Source organism: Sycon ciliatum, chromosome 5, assembly GCF_964019385.1.
Source record: "Sycon ciliatum chromosome 5, ocSycCili1.1, whole genome shotgun sequence".
Classification (NCBI taxonomy): Eukaryota; Metazoa; Porifera; class Calcarea; order Leucosolenida; family Sycettidae; genus Sycon; species Sycon ciliatum.
This window is the reverse complement of record NC_088647.1, coordinates 13,365,517-13,386,433: the sequence shown is the minus strand read 5'-3', so window position 1 is coordinate 13,386,433 and position 20,917 is coordinate 13,365,517. Positions and strand designations below refer to the sequence as shown.

General features: G+C 45.6%; 1 protein-coding gene across 1 annotated transcript in view; it reads left to right on the top strand.

Annotated features, from left to right (window-relative positions):
* Positions 1–3,554: 3,554 nt before the first annotated feature.
* LOC135817680 (chloride channel protein 2-like) overlaps positions 3,555–20,917 on the top strand; it is a 28,023-nt gene continuing 10,660 nt past the window's right edge. Inside the window, exons 1-20 of the mRNA XM_065330910.1 lie at positions 3,555–3,938; positions 5,744–5,864; positions 6,535–6,663; positions 7,189–7,317; positions 8,344–8,429; positions 9,720–9,767; positions 11,283–11,360; positions 12,396–12,474; positions 13,372–13,497; positions 14,254–14,338; positions 14,615–14,722; positions 15,331–15,415; positions 16,451–16,618; positions 17,076–17,145; positions 17,567–17,665; positions 17,897–17,965; positions 18,622–18,650; positions 18,910–19,153; positions 19,617–19,788; positions 20,484–20,532. Coding sequence (XP_065186982.1) covers positions 3,882–3,938; positions 5,744–5,864; positions 6,535–6,663; positions 7,189–7,317; positions 8,344–8,429; positions 9,720–9,767; positions 11,283–11,360; positions 12,396–12,474; positions 13,372–13,497; positions 14,254–14,338; positions 14,615–14,722; positions 15,331–15,415; positions 16,451–16,618; positions 17,076–17,145; positions 17,567–17,665; positions 17,897–17,965; positions 18,622–18,650; positions 18,910–19,153; positions 19,617–19,788; positions 20,484–20,532 — 2,031 coding nt within the window. The 5' untranslated portion in view covers positions 3,555–3,881. The remainder of the gene's footprint in view (positions 3,939–5,743; positions 5,865–6,534; positions 6,664–7,188; positions 7,318–8,343; positions 8,430–9,719; positions 9,768–11,282; positions 11,361–12,395; positions 12,475–13,371; positions 13,498–14,253; positions 14,339–14,614; positions 14,723–15,330; positions 15,416–16,450; positions 16,619–17,075; positions 17,146–17,566; positions 17,666–17,896; positions 17,966–18,621; positions 18,651–18,909; positions 19,154–19,616; positions 19,789–20,483; positions 20,533–20,917) is intronic.

Below are 20,917 nucleotides of genomic sequence, written 5' to 3'. Positions count from 1 at the left end.
GCTTTTCCAAAGGCTTCTCTGCACTGTTTTCATTCTGTTGCGATGGAGTTGCTATGGAGTTGCCATGGTGACCACACCCGATATCTTCGTCTGAGCTGCCGGACGGATGAAAAATGCGAAGTTTTTCCAAACCATGCTGTTTCTGCATTCATCTGGTTATTTTGACCTGCTTCGAGCGAGCCTGGTATTTTGCCAATAGACACTGAAGCAAGTCCTACCAATTTCTGATATGCTGCTGGTGCCGTCGAAATACTGAAATTGCCGTTATTCAATTCTCCGACTTTGGATGGCTATATCTCTGTGCCAAGTTATTCTTTTTGCTTCAAATTTTCTGTGGAGTCTTCCTAAACCTATCTGAATCGGATACAAGAAAGAAATACGAGTATTTCTGGTTTTGAAAAAACCGCCTGGCTGAAGTGCCTACTACTAGTAGACCACTAGCTACTACAGGCTAGCTACACCCGGAAGAAGTCACCATGGCATGGTTGCATCATGATTGTATCGTGTGTGTGGAGCCGGGTGCAAAATGCTCCTTCCACACTTGTACCATCAAGAGTGCATAAATGGACTCTTGGTACCATGCATTACCAATAACAAGAGTACATAACCAGTGGTTATGTACTCTTGCCAATAATTATTATTAGTATTACCAAGGCAAGAGTAGATAAACTACCCTTGATAAGGCCGAGTAAAAAAAATTACTAGATGATCGTCCTTTTTTTTGGAAAAATCGGGGAGGGCGGGAGGATTTTATTTTTATTTTTTTACTTTTTACCCTCTCATGCACACAGTGTACACAACAACATCAAGGTTTTTTTTCTCTTTTTTTCTTTTTTTTTCTTTTTTTCTTTTTCTTTCTTCAGCAGATCGATACTGACGTTGTGATATACTAGTAGTATGTGGTCCATATAGTAAAGAAAGTATTAAACAAAGCGTGCACATGTTTCCTGCATCCGCGATCGGTAAAAAACCAACGATTTCGGCAAAAACTCACGATTTAAGGTGGCAGGCTACCTTCAGAATTGGGAAAAATCGAATTTTTGATTTGAGGTTAACTGTGATACTTTTCTGATTGGGGTAGCCACAAAGCATTAGAATTTAAAATTTTGGGTCAATCGGTCCAGTGGCTCCGGAGTTATAGTGGATTGTAAGTGCGACAATTACAAAATTGAATATGAAATAAATTGCATGAAATTGCAAAAACAATTAAAATTTTCACCAAAGTCATTTTTGCGCTATTTTCATCAATTTCGATCGTAGCGCTCTAATCTTTTGACGCGAGCTAGCGGGCCTCCTCTGTGATCCGTTGCCGTGGCAATCATTTCCAAAATGGCTGCCCTTCATGACGTACGCGAGGTAGACAGTCAGCTGACATCAAAATAAATTTTGTCAGCGAAGTGTCAGCATGCAAAGCAAATAATTGTTGTAGCTTTGTTTCATCAAGCCTTGTCAGTTTTGTTTTGACATTGCTGGAGACGTAAGCCGTGGTGGATCATCTGCCATGGGTAACAAACGCAAGAGCAGGGTTCTCAGCAGGCCAAAGAAGTGCCTTCCCCGCGGAAAAGGACTGTCTTGGCTCGTGAAGAGCCCACAACTGAAGATGGTGATTTGGACGTATTCGTCGCAGCATCTGAGGATGTTGCAAATCAATCTTCCGTGGCATCTGATTCTTGTACTGGTGATTCAAGCGATGAGGTTATGTCCAGCGACGAGTCTGATGATGATGATGATGATGATGACAGTTCGGACGAGCACAACAGTGGTAGCAGAATCGTCCACTTGCCATCCCTGACACGTCTTCTTGGCTCATCATGTGTCTGTGCCAACTGCAAGACTGGGTCATTGCTCGTCCAGGAGTCGACTCGATATGACCTAGCCCCAATTCTTGAGCTTACCTGCGATCATTGTGGGCATGTATTTGAGGGCCGCCTTGCTGAAAAACATACACCAATGCGATTTTATGATGTGAACAGACCTTCAGCAATGGCCATGCGGATGATTGGCAAGGGAAGAGAAGCACTGAGGATGTTCTGTGCCATCATGGATATGCCTGAGCCCATGTACGGACGGTCGTTCCAGTCTCACTGTTCAGCATTGCATGATGCAGCAGTTGAAGTTGGGACAAATAGCATGCGGCACCATGCTGCAGAGTTACTGGCTATGCGGCAAGCGAGTGGATCTGACCATCCGTCACACGTGGCCGTAAGCACTGACGGCACATGGATGCGGCGTGGGTACTCTTCTGTGTTTGGTGTCCAAACAGTAATTGCGTACGACACACTCAAGGTGGTGGATGTGGAGGTGTTATCGAAGCATTGCAACCATTGCAAGGTTTGGGACAACAAACGCGACGCGAAGACAGTCACGGCAGCGGAGTTTGCCACCTGGAAGGCTGCACATGCTGACAGCTGCGACATCAACACCAATGTCTCATCGCCAGCCATGGAGACTGCAGCAGTAGTGAAGATTTGGAATCGATCTGAGGCTCTCAATGGCCTTCGCTACACATCCTACATTGGCGATGGTGATTCGAAGGGATTTCAAAAAGGGTTATGCAGACAAGGCCAAAGAGACGGAAGGCGTTACGTACTGTCCTGGTGGTTTTTGAGTGCTAAAAGTTGCCCTTTTTGGGGGGTACCGTGTGACCTTTGGTACACCATATCTCCAGTTTGGTATGTCCAAATCCAGTAAACTATATATGTATTCATATCTACGTCAAATTTGCAAGGTGCTCACGTCTCTACTTTTGAAGATTTTGTCACATCTACTGACGTATGGGCACAGAAAGATAATTGGACCAACGGCGCGTTCTTTACGTGATTTCTTTATGTGTGTGTCAGCCAGATTCTTTACATCTAGAAGCATAAATCTCTTCGTGAGCATCTAGTATTGAGCAAGAACACTCATTATGTAACATAAGTATCTGGCTATTGCTAAAATCCTTGCAGAAAACTTGTACCAAAAATTTGTTGACCGCATTTTTGCGATATTCTTGTTTGGTGTGTCCAGCATCCTGTTCTCCAAGTCGAAATGCATGTGTGGTGGTTGTTCAAGTGTTCTTTATTATCTGACCAGCATGTGTAGAAAATTTGGTGCAAAAATAATGAGGGATGCCAATGTTACAGACATTTGAATGCATGTATGTTATCGGCTGGCGCCGAAGGTAGCCTGCCACCTTAAAAAATAAAATATTTCTTGGGGCGCTGACAAAAACTGGGGCGGACGGGGACGATCATCTAGCTTTTTTTTTTACTTGGCCTAAACTACCCTACATAATATTAATATAAGTTGTACTCTTGAGTCTTGTTTGTACTCTTGCTAGTACCGGGGTAGATACAGTACTTGACACACAGACCAGTCGAGTCATGTGCATACCTACAACAGTTACTGTACGAGGACGACTCGTACAATCATGTACAAGACTACAACCAACAGATAGCAGCACATGTACAGTCTACAATGATTATGTACAACTACAATATAGATTATAGGAGTAGATCTACCATAGATCTACGACTCGTAGATCTACTCGTAGATCTACTCGAATCGTATCTAGCTACGACTGATCTTCATCACATTCATACGTGTAGCTCAAACTCAAAGTAACATTAGTTGTTGACGTTTTGATTTTGAGAGTTCTCAGTTGAACGAATATTGTTATTGTTTAGCTTTCAGACCAGTTCAGTCATTCAGATCACGGCTTCAACTAAGTTCAAGGCGACTTCTGCTTAGGTTCACTGTATGTTCGGCTAGCAGGCGATACATGTGATCCTCCTTTCTACGCGCTTGGTCGTAGGTCTTCTGTTTCGCATACGTTCCGTGTCCAACTATTCCCCCCCCCAGTACTTGTGGTTCAGTGGTGTGATTTTTGACTTGGAAACATGGCGACAGAAGATCCAGATGAAGGCGGCGACCAGTTCCATTACCAGCAAACTTTAGTAAGCAAGCTGTAGTTGACCTGAATATCGGATTCGTATTGTATTGATGTGTGAATTGATACACTACGAGGGAATTTCTTATTTATTTTGTGTTTGAAAAAGCATCACGTCAAATTTGAAGAAAAAGGAGAGAATTATCTGCCTCCTTGTAGAAATTACAATACAGGATGCACGAATCAGCAAGCTGACATGAAATTCTGATATCGTGTGGGAAAATGTGTTTGTATAGGCTGAATATTATGGTTAATTAATGTCAAGAGTACCGTATTTCCACGATTACAATTCGCACTCGATTATAAGTCGCACCCCCCCCCCCCCCCCACTTTTAGGTTTGAGCCATATTGTTTCAATATATTCACATAAGTACACTCGATTGTAAGGCACATCCCCTTCTTTGCTCTTGAAATTCAGCGTGAAAAGGTGTGACTCATATTCTAGGAAATACGGTACATGAAACCCAGAGCGCGCAGCTCGGATGAGTTGGTGTCAGTCACGGACTCACGGCGAATTAATTCCTGGATTACATAATTTTAGTAATGTAGTGCGTACAAGCAGGATTCAAACAGATTCCTTTCTGCACAACTGCAGCTCAGTTGTACGCACTACTACGCCACTTCTCGCCGTTTACCTGCACCAACTATGATGTAATCCTGGAATTTCGCCGTGACAGGCACAAGCTGCACACTCTGGGTTTCATGTACTCTTGGTAATGTTAGCGAATGAACTTTTAGGTGGAGCATGTAGACAAGAAAGAGGCATTCAGCATGCGATAGGAGTGTTTGGATTGCAGTATGTGTACATCGTAGCCTAGGAATGATTGGATAGTAGCAACACAACACCCCTCCCACAGAATATGCAACTCCACTATCAGTGCTTTCATGACGGGATTTCAAGTTGACGCTATTTTTCTAGTGATGCAATGTGTGATGTGCACACATCTTCAAACGTGTGGTACACCAGTGGTGGACACAACGCCATTGGCCCTGTACAAACTTGTAACGCGCAGGACCGCCAGAAGCAATGTTTGATTGGTCTGCTAGTAGGATACTGTAATTTCACAAATTTTCGGTGTTACTAGAACTTTTATTTTCGGTACTTTCGGTGCATCTGTTCCATACCTAAAATTTCGATACACCGGGCAAACACTAACACACATAATCCAATAGGGGACTGCTTCTCTGTGCCTACATTTTCTGTTCACCTAACCTGGCCTTTTGCCCTCATACCGAAAATATTGAGCACCTAAAACTTCTGAAATTAGAGTACTCCTTTTTGAATTCATTGTTTGTGTATGGTATGGTGACTAAGCATGACCTCCTGAGCAGTAAACACACGTTGGTGGCCAAGAGGTTTGTCCAGCGATGACCTGTCCAACCAGACCGGTTCCCGTGGGTCTGACACACTTGGCACAGTGACACCTAGATACAAACGTTGGAAATCTTACCCGCGATGAGAATTGCATCATGAAAATAACGGCAGCTTGAAATTCTGTCGGGACAGCACTGTATGTGGGAGTTGCACACTGGGAGTATGTACTCACCATAGTGGTGAAAGTTGAGATTGCATTGGGTTACCAGGGTCATTCTGAGGCTCTCTCTCTCTCTCTCTCTCTCTCTCTCTCTCTCTCTCTCTCTCTCTCTCTCTCTCTCTCTCTCTCTCTCTCTCTCTCTCTCTCTCTCTCTCTCTCTCTCTCTCCCTCTCTCTCCCTCTCCATCTCCCCTGCCTGTGATGACTGTTGGTATTATCTTTGCAATACTATGTACAAGTACCATTCTGTGTTAATGCTGTTGCTTTTGCTTTCGCAGATGATGGGTACGTATGAACGTAATCAGTTGAGTAGCTTCGGGTACAACTTTGGTCAAAAACTCAAGTCAGAACGCCCAGAACTCAAACACGAAAGTTCCCGTCGCTGGTCCCGGGATGGCTGTAAGTGTATGCATGACACACAGTGCATTTCAAAGCCCACACGGTCAGATTAGCATCATTTTCAGTGGTGTTGAGAATAAAAACCTTTTGGTGAACTTTGAGCCGCGAGTCAGTCAAGTATCACATCAAGTCGACAGGAAATGCACGAGCTACCACGTGGGGAGCAACACACACTTCATCTCGATACAAATTGATTAAATAAAGTCTGCATGTGTGTACTTTGAAACGTGCTGCAGTGGTTATTTTACTGTTCTTTTTCTTGTTGCTGGTATTGGCATGCTGATGAGTGAATAAGCATATTGCTATGGACGCGGAGGATGTGGGTGATCTCATGCAGCTGTGATCTGCCAGTGCAGAAATGCGTACCAGATGTCTCCACTTGGTGCAGGTGCTGAAGTCTTGATTGCGCCCAGCAGGCGCCTTGAGATTGCAGGGATTTGCGTACAATCCGAGACGGAAAAGCTGCCGAACAAATACTGCAGTCCAGTGTAGCCTTGAAGCATGTATGCCATCTCTGTATTGAATAGCAACTGAGGTGCCATCACCTTACTTTCTACAGTTTCTTTTCTCCTGCTTTTTTGTCCACTTTCCTCACTGACATACTTGAAGAAAAATGAAGTAAAATCATGAGTGTGTCTTTATCATACTCTTATTGATTGTGTATCTGCAGGCTGGAGATCTGTAAAGCATTTTGTCAAGGATCACATTGGCGAGGATTGGATTTTTCTTCTTATCTTGGGAATTTCTATGGCGCTGCTCAGTTTCTTTGTCGACTACACCATTCAGCAATGCCTGAGAGGTATGTATTCACAACGTTGCCTAGGGTAAACATGTGTGTACGTGTGTGTGTGTGTGTGTGTGTGTGTGTGCGTGTGTGTGCGTGTGTGCGCGTGTGCATGTGTGTGTGTGTGTGCGTGTATGTGTGTGTGTGTGTGTGTGTGTGTGCGTGTGTGTGTGTGTGTGTGTGTGTGTGTGTGTGTGTGTGTGTGTGTGTGTGTGTGCGTGTGTGCGTGTGTGATGCCCCTCCGGGGCCCATGTGACCCCTGTGGCAGTGGCTCTACAGGACAGGACAGGTGTGTGTGCGCGTGTGGGTGTCTGTGTGTGTATGTGGGTGTCTGCACGCGTGTGTGTACGTGTGTGTGTGTGTGTGTGCATCTGCATGCATTAATGAGTGTGGTGTACGTGCATGCATGAGTGTGTGTTGGGGGGGGGGGTAACACTTTCACACTCTAGTAGCTACATGCCTTGTGCTGTTTGTTTCACTTGTACATGTACTGTATTTACATTCCATTTGTGTTGTTTTTGCTTGTTTGTCACTGCCCAGTGCACTTCTGGCTATACTCTGAGTTAACACAGCTAGTTGGCATTCAGTACATCATTTGGATCATCTATCCATGTATTCTCATCATGTTCTCGGTGGGATTTACGCACATCGTGTCCCCGCATGCCGTCGGTGAGGCCCCTTCCGCTGTAGTGGGTGCTGCTGTTTGATGTGCTTGTGTGTGTGTGTGTGTGTGTGTGTGAGCGCGCGTGCCTGTGCGTGTTCATGTGAGCACGTGTTTCTACTTTGTAGTGTATAGGCTATTGTAGTGTATGGGCTATTGTAGTGTATGGGCTATTGTAGTGTATGGGCTATCGTAGTACAATCTACATAGTACCCTGGATATGACAGATGTTTCTTCGGAACTTTCAAACTCCACCGCATCGTATCTTCTTTTCTTCGAATGTCCATTAGAGTCAGGGCATTGCCAATTCTGTTCCAGTCGTTTGACCTCGGATATAGTGCATTGAAAAGTACTGATTTTATGGCATTGACTATACATGTAGAGTACTGATTTTATGGTCCTTGGATGTATGTTATACTGGAGTTTTACTGTACAGGTGAAATCCTGATAATTCGAACCTCGAAATGCCAGGAAAAAACTTCTAATTATCCGGACATTCTAATTATCCAAACATGAACCCACAACTCAATATGTATGTCAAAATGCTCTCATGGTCACGCAGAGTTGCGCTATGGACCTTTAATAGACACAAATTTTACGGACACTGAACTGACTGGCACAGCCTGCTCATGCAAACTGAACTGACCAGTACAGTGTTCAGTGAACTTTAAATTACACTTTGCTAACTTCGAATTATCAGCACAAATCCCACACATTTTCTATGTAAGTGGAATCTGTGGGACTTCTAATTAACCGAATATGTCCAGTTCGAGGTTCGAATTATCAGAATTTTTTGTGGGAATCTTATTGATAGAAATCGGTCCTGGAAAAACTTCTAATTAAGCGGTATGTTCGAATTAAGCCATATTCAAATTATCAGGATTCCACCTGTATCTGTGTTCTGAGTTCAGTGCCAGTGCCAATCCGGCAACAATAGGTCCGTTGGCCCCTGATGTTTCTGTTCCCACCCATGGGAGTGCTTGTTGCATTCTATTAGAGGTACTAAGGTTTCTTCTATGTTGCTCTGATGACAGGATCTGGTATTCCGGAGATGAAGACGGTGCTGCGAGGTGTCAGTTTGCCAAACTATCTTTCCTTGCGAACGCTTGTTGCCAAGTCGGTAAGCTGGGCGCGTATGCATTTGCCAATATTGCCAATATTGCATGCTAGTATTCTATTACTAATTAAATTGGTTATTTGGTGATAGTACGTCCGTTTTTTTAAGAGACTCATCCCCTCTCCCCTGACTCACTTGTGAGGTCTGCATTCGGCACTGAGGATATACATGTATGGGCGAAGTGGTGGCCCGCCGATGCGAGTGTCAGCGTCAACGCTTGATGTGTTCCTCAACACGTCAGGTGATGCGGCTGCGAATCCAGCTAACTTTACTTTACTTTTACCGTATTTCCTCGATTAATAGACCTGGTCTTTTGTTTTTTGAAGAGGGTTGGACCCCTGGTCTCTTATTTGGGCATGGTCCATTATTTGAGCATGGTCCACTATATTTTTATCGGCACATCGCTGGAAATGGTGGATTTTTAACACGTCATAATATAGAAGTTCTATATTATGGCGTCTTAAAAATCCATCGTTTCCAGCGATGTGCCGATGAAAATATAGTTGACCGTGCTCAAATAATGAAAGAAAGCACTAGCCACTACAAAAATTGTAGTTGCGCAACCTAAAATCGCGTCTTTTTTTGATCCACCACGTGCTTTCTTAGTGCGCATGCGCAAAGCGGTGAACTCAAATAAGAGACCAGGTCTCTTATTCGGACATGGTCTACTATTTTTCCGTGAGGCCTCCAGGAGGGTCTACTATTTGAGCATGGTCTATTATTCGAGCATGGTCCATTAATCGAGGAAATACGGTACTTTGCAGTAGCAGTAGTTCATGTAGTTGATAAGAAAGATCCACTGTCGCGCCCTGATTGGTTGGTGAAAATGGAGGTAAGCACACACACGCCAGCCAACGCTTTCTCGCTCTCCATGTTGTGACAATGTCGTCTTTAACGTTAGGCAGTCAGCGCTTGCTTTGCGTTCCGTCGCCGCCGCCACCACCACCACCCCTTGGCCGTTGAACCTGTCTCCTGGCCAATGTATGCCTACTCAAAATACCGACTCTCGCATAGCCGACCATGCTACATTCTGCCATAAGTGTACTGGTATCTGTTTCTGAGAGTTAGAAGAGAGTGAACTGTAATGTCTCCCTTGTCAACTCGTATGCTGTAGTGAGTTGCAGCAAACCCTGATGGTGCACCTTTCCTAATACCTTAATTATGAGAGTAGCTGGTATTTCATGCTCCAGCTCATTGTCGTGGACGGCTTGCCCGATACTGAACTGGTTGTACAGTACATGTACACTGTGGTAGTATTGTGTTGATTTTGTTCTCTGTCTTGCGTACGTGCAGGTGGGTCTCATTGCATCAGTCGGCAGTGGCTTGCCCATTGGAAAAGAGGTGAGTGGTTGGTTAGCTAGTGTAGAGTACATTAATTTTACAGTCGTACACCATGACATGACTCCTTGCTGGCATGGTGAATGGTAGCTCTGCTTCACTGGGGGGGGGGGGAGTGGAGTGCTCTAGACTAGAATTCCACAAGAGGGGGGGGGGGTGCTATTGACTGGAATTCCACACTCTGTGAACGGTGTGCTGCTTGTCTGCCTGTGCTGCGTATTCATTGCTCTTGCTGGCCATGGGTTTCAGTGGGCATACGGAGGTGCTGCGTATTCATTGCTCTTGCTGGCCATGGGTTTCAGTGGGCATATGGAGGTACCCACTGCAGTAGCACATGCCTCCACAGCTAGCTACAGACCTGTGGACCAACTGCTTGTCCATGGCCTGCAAGCGTTCATGAGAGGCGTACGATTTGGGTGCCATGCCGCGTTCTCCAACATTGACTTCGGGCAGGTACACTGCGCTCAGGGCAAGTCCACACGCAGTGCAAACATAGGAACCTTCGCATATCACTTGATCCTGATGAGTGCACTTCGGTGCCACTTCTTCCATTTCTTTATCTGCATCCACACGACAGCAGTCACACTCGTACTGCCGACCTTGTCCACCTTGCAATCGCTTGCCAGTAGAATCTTGTTGCGCTCTCTTATACTCTAGCAATATTCGAAAATCCTCCATATCACACATAACTGTATGAAGAGTTTTGATGGCAACTCTGTCAAATCTGGTATTCAGGAGAGATCGAAATACCTAGGTCAAAGAGAAAAAATAAATTAAAGTGATTCCCACCCAGTACAAATTTAAATGAACCCTACACGTCATTCCGTTCTCATTATAGAACCTCGGCAACGAACTCGATAAACCATCACGTGCCCCCCCCCCCCCCCCCCCCCCCCCCCACACACACACATACAAACCAACCTCTCACGTGTAGTACCCCAAGGTCAATCAAGGTAAAGGATCGTGCTATAACCATACCATTTCCTGGTGCCCACCCCGAAGGTCCCCAAAAATCCCTCCTACACCATCCAAACCTTCAATACAGGGGAGGAGTCTTGACATATGGTACCAGACGCTTCCTTTTCCACGCCTGTATTCATGACAGATTTAGAGGTGCAGCCGGTCTTCTCCTCTCTGCTATGCCAGCAAGTAAAGCTGTGGCTGTTGGCATTGAGTAGTCCTGGGGACAGTGGGATACACCATTTGTTTGTACACCGTACACACACACAAAATATCTGTGTTCCTCGCCGCAAAAAGGGCTTTGCGTCTATGCACTGGGGCGGAGCGTATACATTTTAAAAGACGTGGGTATTGGCTTTGTACACGTACAGTATATGGGATGATTTATCTGCTGGCAGCAGTTGATGTGTAGACTCCAGTCAGTACTGTACTGTACTGTACTGTACTGTACAAGGAAAAGTGAACATGGTCATGTTTTGCTTGTTGGAGTGTGCTGTGAGACATTTTCTGTGACCGTGTAACGTTATTTGTTTTTCCTGTTATTTGTGTATTTTTTAGGGTCCGTTCGTGCATCTTGCTAGTATTCTTGGGCACAGCATGTCCAAGCTCCTAACCAACATCAACAGCTCTTACATGGTCAGTTTCTCTCTCTCTCTCTCTCTCTCTCTCTCTCTCTCTCTCTCTCTCTCTCTCTCTCTCTCTCTCTCTCTCTCTCTCTCTCTCTCTCTCTCTCTCTCTCTCTCTCTCTCTCTCTCCCTCCCTCCCTCCCTCCCTCCCTCCCTCCCTCCCTCCCTTCCTCCCTCCCTCCCCCCCCCCTCTCTCAGTCTCTCAATACCAGCTTTGTTTACCAGTGGATCACCACTTTAGCACTTGTATGTGTTTCTCTTTAGTCTGATGTAGACACTGTCAACAGTTCTACTTTTGAAGAGCAATATTACTGTGTTTGTTCTCATACTGTAACTTGTTAATGTGTTTGTTCTCATACTCTAACTTGGCTATCTCCACCTAAAGGCTAAAGTGCAGCAGGCATGTTGATAAGCACTGAAAAAAAGTCCTAGCACACCTCTTGCAATAAGCCCATTGCCCATTGCCAAATATGGATTGTATGAGTAATGCATGTGAGTACACTGGGATCAGCAGTGCACTGTTCAGCACCCCAGACGGCCATGCCCAGGTGGCTGTGTGGGGTGTTCATGGTACAAATTACGTCGTTGCGCAATGGGCTTAGGGGCCGGTCACACTGAGGGAAATTTTGAAAAAAATCCGTGGTTACTATGGATATTTGCCGCTGAGCGGGAGATTTGAGAGATTTAATCCACTCGGTGAAAATCAGCTCGAGGCCTCGCTTTTCCGCCGAAGATTATAATCATCCGCGGCTTCCACTGGATTTCTTTGAGTTTCCTTGTTTTTTTTATTGCGTTATGAAGTGGAGCGATACTCTAGAGGCTGTGCTGATGCAGCTCTGGCCCAGGAGCGGGGCTGACAGACTGCCAGAAGCGAATGGTGACAAAAAAACTAGCTTGTGTGGGTGAGATTTTTTTAATTGTGCGTATCCAGTGTGGCCGTGATGAAAAGTAGAACAAATTATTCCTGGTTTATAATCTGAGGATTGTTCCCTCAATGTGACTGGCCACTTATGGATTTCCGCTTTGGCTGTTGTTCATGATGCAGAATGAGAGCCGAACATCTGAGCTGCTGGCCGCTGCTTGTGCTGTCGGAGTTTCATCTAACTTTGCTGCGCCGATCGGGGGTGAGTGCATTGCCGAAGAACAGAACGCATCATGTTTTCAATTGGATCCTATTTGAAAGGCGATCTTGATCCTGGCTAAGTGATGAACTGTAGAAGATTGAAATTGTCCTTCACATGCCACAAATGTGCCCTTCACTTGTTTGTTTTGTTCGGGAATGGCCGCGGACCTTCATCCCGTCTGCTATATGTGGTTTAAACCAAGATTTCTACTTATACCGTAGTTTGTGTTTGCAAGAATGTTTGCAAGAATAAAGCTGCGCGTGTGTGTGGCGTGCGTGTGTGTGTGTGTGTGTGTGTGTGTGTGTGTGTGTGTGTGATATATGTGTGTGTGTGTGCCTCTGTGTGTGTCTATGTGTGCCTGTATGTTTTAACTGGACAGTCTCTCGGCTGAGTCATATCGGCACGGCATTGAATTCTTAGTCCATGCGAACATGGTAGACTGACGTGCATTAAATTTTCCATTGTACAGTTGTGGCAAGTGAAATCCGACACTTGGCATAAGGGACTGCACCGTGCATCCTGCAGCCTCTGCAGCCCTGCATACGTACAGTACATGTGTTGCATGCAACTTTATCTGTCTGATGACAGAATTCGTACTCATCACAGTCAAGGTTCAAAAGGTGCTGGCAAAATGAATGGGAATTGGATACCAATACTCCTTATGTGTACCATGTTTGTGAACTGTGTGTATCTAAGCTGTGACCTTTCGACCTGTTTGGGATGCATACGGCTCTATAGTACAAATTAGGTGCAGTGCATTACATCATTGATGTCCATTTGAGGCGCTGTCCCCTATGGCAAGTGTCGGATGTCACTTGCCACAACTGTACATGTCAGTGTTTCAGTGCTGGATAACAAAGTAGTTGTGTTTGTTGTGCTGTGCTTGTTGATTGGCAGGTGTGCTGTTCAGTATCGAGGTAACATCAACATACTTTGCCGTGCGTAACTATTGGCGTGGCTTCTTTGCGGCCGTATGCAGCGCATTTGTGTTCCGTCTGCTTGCTATCTGGATTGACGATGAAGGTAGGACTGCAATGTCTGATGGCGGTTCAGACTGACACACTGGCACTACTACTGATATGTAACGGAGAATGTCTTGTCATTGGCAAGTGATCCTCTTACATGCTATTGCGCAATGCCCGTGCCAATGGCATTCCAGTTGTTTATTCCACCTTTCTGTTGTGCTCACTTTAGTGCAATGCAAACCCCTGTGCATGTGCTCCATTGATTCTTAAATGCTCGCAGTGTCTCGAGGGTATACAGTCAACTTCGCTAATAACGACTGCGGATATAACGACAATTCGCGAATAACGACAGCATTTCCATGCCCAGAGCAAAGTCCCTTCCAACTGTAATACATATAATGAGACTTCGGGTATAACGACACTTCGCGAATAAGGACACTTTTTATGCCCCGCCGAATGTCGTTATAAGCGAAGTTGACTGTAATTATGCTTTACCTTCTCTCTATCCTTCCAACTACAACAGTCATTGAATGCCATGCTCATACTCTTGCTGTGCACAATCCTAATTTTCTGACTGGTACTAGTACTCAGTTTCCAACACAATTTTTTTTAAAGGGGAATTCCGGAAATTTGGTATGACCGCATACTGATGTATCACTCGTATAATTATGTATGGTGATGCACGGGATAGGAGTTGTCGAGCACAACAAGCAGTCTCTTGTATCACCCCTGTCCCAACACTATACTGTACTGGCAGAATTGACTGTGGACCGAACCTTTGCTTTTGTTGTTGTGATGTTGTGATGTTGCACAGCTACGATTACCACACTGTTCACTACCCATTTCCGCGTGGACTTCTCATTTGACCTGCAAGAGATGCTTGCCTTTGCTTTTATCGGGTAAGTCAACATCTTTTGGTTTGCCATAACCTTGTGGCGCCTGGGGCTTTTTGGCCCGGGGCGCGGGCGTCGCTTCCTGTTCGTGTTTTTATTCCCTTATTGTATTTGGGCATGTTTGCTGGTGCATTCCCGATCGGTAACTTGAAGGTGTGTGTGTGTGTGTGTGTGAGTGTGTGTGTGTGTGTGTGTGTGTGTGTGTGTGTGTGTGTGTGTGTGTGTGTGTGTGTGTGTATGTGTGTCACATCGCGTGCGTGTGTGCATGCTTCTTATGCCCAGAGTGATATGTGGACTTGGTGGCGGCCTATTCATCTGGTTTCATCGGCGTATTGTTGACCTTCGACGAAGCTATCGCCACACCGACGTTGGCCGCATTCTCGACTACAAGTGAGTGCCAGTAGTTGCTGTGTTTCTGTTACGCATTCTACGGGCTCACATAACCGCAATCTCCCGGGAGAGCCCCCCACCCCCGCCCCAGTCCCACCGCATACCGGCGATATGTGAACCAACCCTAAACGATCAACATTATATACGGTGATGAGCTGTGCTGCTGCTGCTTTATCCTGCTTGTGTTGCGACATTGATCTGAAAACGACTGGCCGCAGGTGAACAGAATGGTGGAACTGGAAACGTATTGACCAGGGCTGAGCATTGTGTGTCCTGTAATAGGGCCTGGATGAAGTGGTAACACACGGGGCAAGATGGTGGCTGGATGGTGTGGTGTGCAGCCCAGCAGCAGAATCAATGCTGCATTCTTCTAACGTTCCATGTCAAGAGACAACGCTGTGCATGGTGCCGTATTTCTCTGCCGTGTGCTATGCTATGCTTGTTGACTGCTCTGTCTCTCTCTCTCTCTCTCTCTCTCTCTCTCTCTCTCTCTCTCTCTCTCTCTCTCTCTCTCTCTCTCTCTCTCTCTCTCTCTCTCTCTCTCTCTCTCTCTCTCTCTCTCTCTCTCTCTCTCTCTCTCTCTTGTGTTCTCTTTGCACCCCCGGCAGTCGGTTTGTCTTCCCTGTGCTGTGGACCATTGTTGCCATGACATTCATGTTTCCTGGTGGTCTTGGCAAGTATCAGGGTGGCAAGGTATGTATGGGACAGGCTTAACGCACACATGTATGTACCATGACGTATGTTCTCGGTACACATTAGAGAGGTTAAGATGCACGTTGTTTCTGACGTGACGCGAAAGTTCAGGTCACGTTATTTGGCTCACACGTGGAAAACTACGCCAGTGACCTGCAGCTCACGTCGGAATTTGGAGTTTTACGCCAAATTTGACGTGAAATTGCGTGTCACGTCGGGGAAAAAACGCGTATCTTAACCTCTCTAGTATGCCACATAATGTGCTGTTCTGCCATACTATAGTCTGTAATGGAATAGCATGCTGATGGTACCTTATAGACAAATCAAGACTACTCTAATTTCAGAAATTTTCGGTGCTCAATATTTTCGGTATGAGGGCAACAGGCTAGGTTAGGTGAACAGAAATTTTCGGTACAAAGAAGCAGTTCCCTATTGGATTATGTGTGTTAGTGTTTGTTCGGTGCATTGAAATTTTAGGTGTGAAACAGACGCACCGAATGTACCGAAAATAAAAGTACACCGAAAATTTGTGAAATTACAGTATTTCATGCAGCTCTTTGAAATTTTGTGTTTTTGTGTGCCAAGGCTGTGTATGAAATTATAGCGCCCACTAAGTGCATATTTTTGTTAATCCAGAAGGTATGGTGGATAGTTGATATTATGGTGGATAGTTGATATTATGCAAGCAGATTGTGCATATGAATGGCCTAGATGAAAACTTGCGAACATACGAAGTTGTTTGCGTACGTAAGGATACGGATTGCATGTGCGCACTAGTTTTCTTTTCATCGGTGTGTGTGTGTGTGTGTGTGTGTGTGTCTGTGTGTTTGTCTGTGTGTGTTTGTGTGTGTTTGTGTGTCTGTGTGTGTGCACGCGCGCGTGCGTGCGTGTGTGTATGCTCAGTGATCACCACCAGCCCACGATGCACTGCACAAGTGCACATGCACACATTTATGCCTGGCTTGCCGGTGGCCTGTTCTTACGGTCGCTTGATTTGTTGTCACCTTCGGTGGTTGTCTTTTCCGTGCCCTGCAGAACACGTACAAGGATATCTTGGGTTTGTTCTTCTCCAACATTACATGGGTGACGGCGGTGAATGATCCGGAGTCGTTCGCTGATCATCGAGACACGGCTGACCTGATCGTGGAAAGCTTTGGCAGCACCAACATATTTGTCTCCCTCATCATCTTCATTGTGTTCAACGTAAGCTCGGAAGCTGCTAGTTTCAGTTCTAGGCGCCAGTCTTCAGCATGCAGCTGGTGTTCCCGCAGATGTCTTGAGTCCTTGCTTTCTCCCAATCTGATGTGACAACTGGCGTGGCAACTGGTCTTATGCAAGCACTGTTCCGCATTGCACATGGTGTTGGTGGATGCTTGTCCGTCTGTCTCAGTCTGTTTGTCTATCCGTCCGTCTGGCTGCCTGTCTGTCCATCTATCTATTTGGCCCTATAATACCCTGCCCCCCCCCCCCCTTATCTGCCTCATTCTGAAGAATACCAATATGGTCGAAACGTTTTAAAATAGTTGTCAGTATCAACTATCAAGTCGTTCTTCTGTTGTGTGATTCAGCTAACTTCTACTGTTGTCCGTCTGTCTGTCTCTATCTGTGATCATCCTGTGATCATCCTGTGTTGCTGTATTGTGTGGCTGCCATTGCTCAGTTCATCATGACTGCCATATCGGTCACACTGCCTATCCCAGCTGGTATCTTCTTTCCTGTATTCATTATCGGTAAGACTGACTGACAGTGCACTGTGTTGATCTTCTATCTATTCATTTTATTTATTTATTTATTCAACATCGCCTGGCTCGTCGTATGACTGCCAATATTTATGAGAAGTCGGGTGGTAGCCAACCACGGCGATCTTCCACTCTTTCTCACAATGGCTGACACTTTTTTGGGAGGACAGGTTCACAATGGTCCAGTAGTGGAAATGATGGTTCACGAGTTTCACCAAGCATGAAGCGCTCTATGAGGCGTGTTCCTTTTTCTTTTGATGTATTGTTTGTAGCTTGTCTGCTGACACACCCTACGCCTGCATGCGTATGCGTGCACCTATTGTGGAATGTTGTGTAGAATTGCATACCTCTTCTGGTGTGTGTGTGTGTGTGTGTGTGGTGTGTGTGTCTGTGTATACATGCGTGTGTGTAGGTGCTGCCTTTGGTCGACTAGTCGGAGAAGCAATGGCCGTCTGGTATCCTGAGGGCATTATCCATTTACAAATCTTACCTGGAGGATATGCAGTAGTAGGTATGTTTCCTTCTTCTCTCTCTCTCTCTCTCTCTCTCTCTCTCTCTCTCTCTCTCTCTCTCTCTCTCTCTCTATCTATCTATCTCTATCTCTATCTCTCTTGCGTGCGCTCACTCTTTCACTCATTCTCACTCTCTCTCTCTCCTCTGTCTTTTATTTTACTGGACTGAGAAGGTTGCTGATTTGTGTTGACGTCATTGATGTAAATGTTGGTGTTGTTGTTGTGTTTAGGGGCTGCTGCAATGGCAGGTGCTGTGACACATACCATCTCCACGTCTGTTATTGTGTTTGAGCTGACAGGTTAGTCGTGATGATTTACTTGCCCAGCAGGTTGCCGGCCTTCTTTCTGTGGATGATGTGTGTGTGTGTGTGTGTGTGTGTGTGTGTGTGTGTGTGTGTGTGTGTGTGTGTGTGTGTGTGTGTGTGTGTGTGTGTGTGTGTGTGTGTGTGTGTGTGTGTGTGTGTGTGTGTGTGTGTGTGTGTGTGTGTGTGTGTGTGTGTGTGTGTGTGTGTGTGTGTGTGTGTGTGTGTGTGTGTGTGTGTGTGTGTGTGTGTGTGTGTGTGTGTGTGTGTGTGTGTGTGTGTGTGTGTGTGTGTGTGTGTGTGTGTGTGTGTGTGTGTGTGTGTGTGTGTGTGTGTGTGTGTGTGTGTGTGTGTGTGTGTGTGTGTGTGTGTGTGTGTGTGTGTGTGTGATTGCATTTCTCTGTTGTCTATCTGTCTGTCTGTCTGTCTGTGTCATGTTTTGTCATGGTGTGTCTGTGTTGTGTGGATACCAATCCGCTGTGTTGCACTGAAGGGAATGGCATGACTTACTGTTACTAGTATGGTGTTCCTGTATTACTTTGTCACAGCATTCTAGTGCATGTAGGTAGTACTCCCAACTCATCTTGCACTTTGACTGCCCTGTGATAGTGGAGATTTACGTGACTGAGGTCTTTGTGTGCTTCTTTGTGCAGGTCAAATTACTCATATTTTACCTGTCATGGTAAGTCGCGTTTGATAGGTGTGTCTTTGGGGACAGCCTGAGTCAGGAATTTTTGTCCAACTGTGCAGCTGGTCCCAATGCACATACTAGGTTGTGTGTGTCTAGTTTTCTCTTGTTGGAGGATTCTTGGTAGGGATTGGTGTGTGTGTGTGTATGTGTATACGTGTGTGTATGCGTGTGTGCATGTGCTCCATGACTTGCATGACTTGCATGGCTGAGCAGCGCAGTGTTTGTCTTGATATCTGTGTCCCTCCACCAGGTGGCTGTTCTTCTAGCCAATGGCATAGTACAGTACTTACAGCCGTCTATCTATGACAGTATCATACTCATCAAGAAACTACCGTATTTACCCGACTTGAAAGGCAATCGGCCCTATAACATCACGGCGGGTGACATGATGCGCACTGAACTCTATTTCATCTCGCAACGCTCAACCTACGCTCAGCTAAGGCGATTGCTGAAGAAATCGACGTTCCGCTCCTACCCACTTGTGGACAGTCAGGGTAAGGAACTCGACTTAATTTTTGGAAATTATTGCAGTCTGTGGCTCTAGCCGTCAGATGCATTCATGTCTGCAACTTTGTTCTGTATGAATGCTAACTGATGCCCTTGCACTTCTAGTATGGAATGCAGATTACCGTACGTCCAGTTCACTCGGTTGTGGTGCCTATGACGTGTCCTCCTTGTTTGATTTCTGACTCGGAAGGTCCTGTGTTTGCCCTGCCATTCCCACTCCCCATACACATTCCTAGCTACTGTAGCCGGGTGTGTGTATGGGAAATGGCACAATGTTATACATATACCGTATCTTCCGGAGTATAAATACGGTAGGCGCAGTGTAGACCCACCGCCGTATACCACTATTTTGTTTGCTTTGTGCCAGCTGTTTGCCATCGACTTCAACAGTTTAGTATATAACGTTTAACCTGTGCTGTGCCTGTCTTGCTGTGTATGTCGTCCACCCAGCCTCTATGATCTTACTGGGCAGTGTGCAGCGCAGTAAGCTGGAGCAGATCTTGCACGACCACATCCTGGACATTCACACGGAGCGGCAGCAAGCCATAGCCGGTGCGGCGGTGCATAGCAACGACGGTGACGACGACAGCCTCAGCAGCTTGCCCGGAGACATTGGCAACGGGTGAGATGATCATGAGCTGCTGTCGGCGGTGGTGGCGGTGTCTTGCAGATATAATCCCTACTTGGTTTCCGTCCGTGTGGTTTAACAGCGATGCGAATGCAGCCTCTCTTTTGTAGAGGCATGTGGCCGACTAGCATCACATGTATAATTGTGAATTTGTGATTGTGGTGATATATTTGAAAATGTTTGAAATTGATGAATTTACCGAACATCCGTGATCGATAAAATATTACCACAATCACAAATTCAATACTTGTAATATTTTGGTCCGTCGGTGAAAGGTAGCGATGTTGAATCTGCCGCCTTTCCCCGATTGTCAAGTACCACCGGGTACCAGTTTGCATGGTAAATCCCTCATTGTTGAGGTGCAGTGGAACTTCAGTATATTTAGTTCTCTCTCCGTATGGGACATAAAATCTGTACTTTTATATAGCCGAGGCACTCTATATTCAAGGTCCAATGACTAGAAAAGAATACGCAGTCCTCAGAATGTACTTTATAATTCTGAGATGCAAGGAGAAAGTATGTTGTATCCGGGCACGGTATACTGAAGTTTCACTGTGGGTAGCAAAGCACACAGTTGTCGTGTCTGTGTATGTCATTTTTGGCCATGTAGATTTCCATGTTTGTCCGTTTGTTTTGTTGCTGTTGCTTTTTTTTGTGCTGATCTGGCTTTCTCTCTTCTTTTGATGCAGCTATGAAGAAGTTGAGAATGATACCAACACTGGTGTCGGTGCACCCAAGGTGAGGTTTGTCTTTTGACTTTGCACGGTACTATAAGTACAGTGCTACGTTCAGTTCATCCATAGTGAAGTACCTCAATGGGCCGTACAAATCTGTGTTTTATAGCCGAGGAGGTACTAGCTACTGTATATCCCAGATCGAATGACTGATATCGCATTGTGCAGGATCGTAACGAAAAAGTGCTTTATGGAGGTTGTGGGATTGCATCATCATTTGAGATTTGCTTCGGATCCATTCTGAAGTATATTTTCTGCCTCGGTGTGGTGTTTGCATCACTTCAAGTGGACAGCTGGTACACAAAGCTTCATAAGTGTATTCCCTAATCCCTACATGTGCATATACCGGTAATCTAATTATACTACTCGGTTGTGTCATGTAACCGATG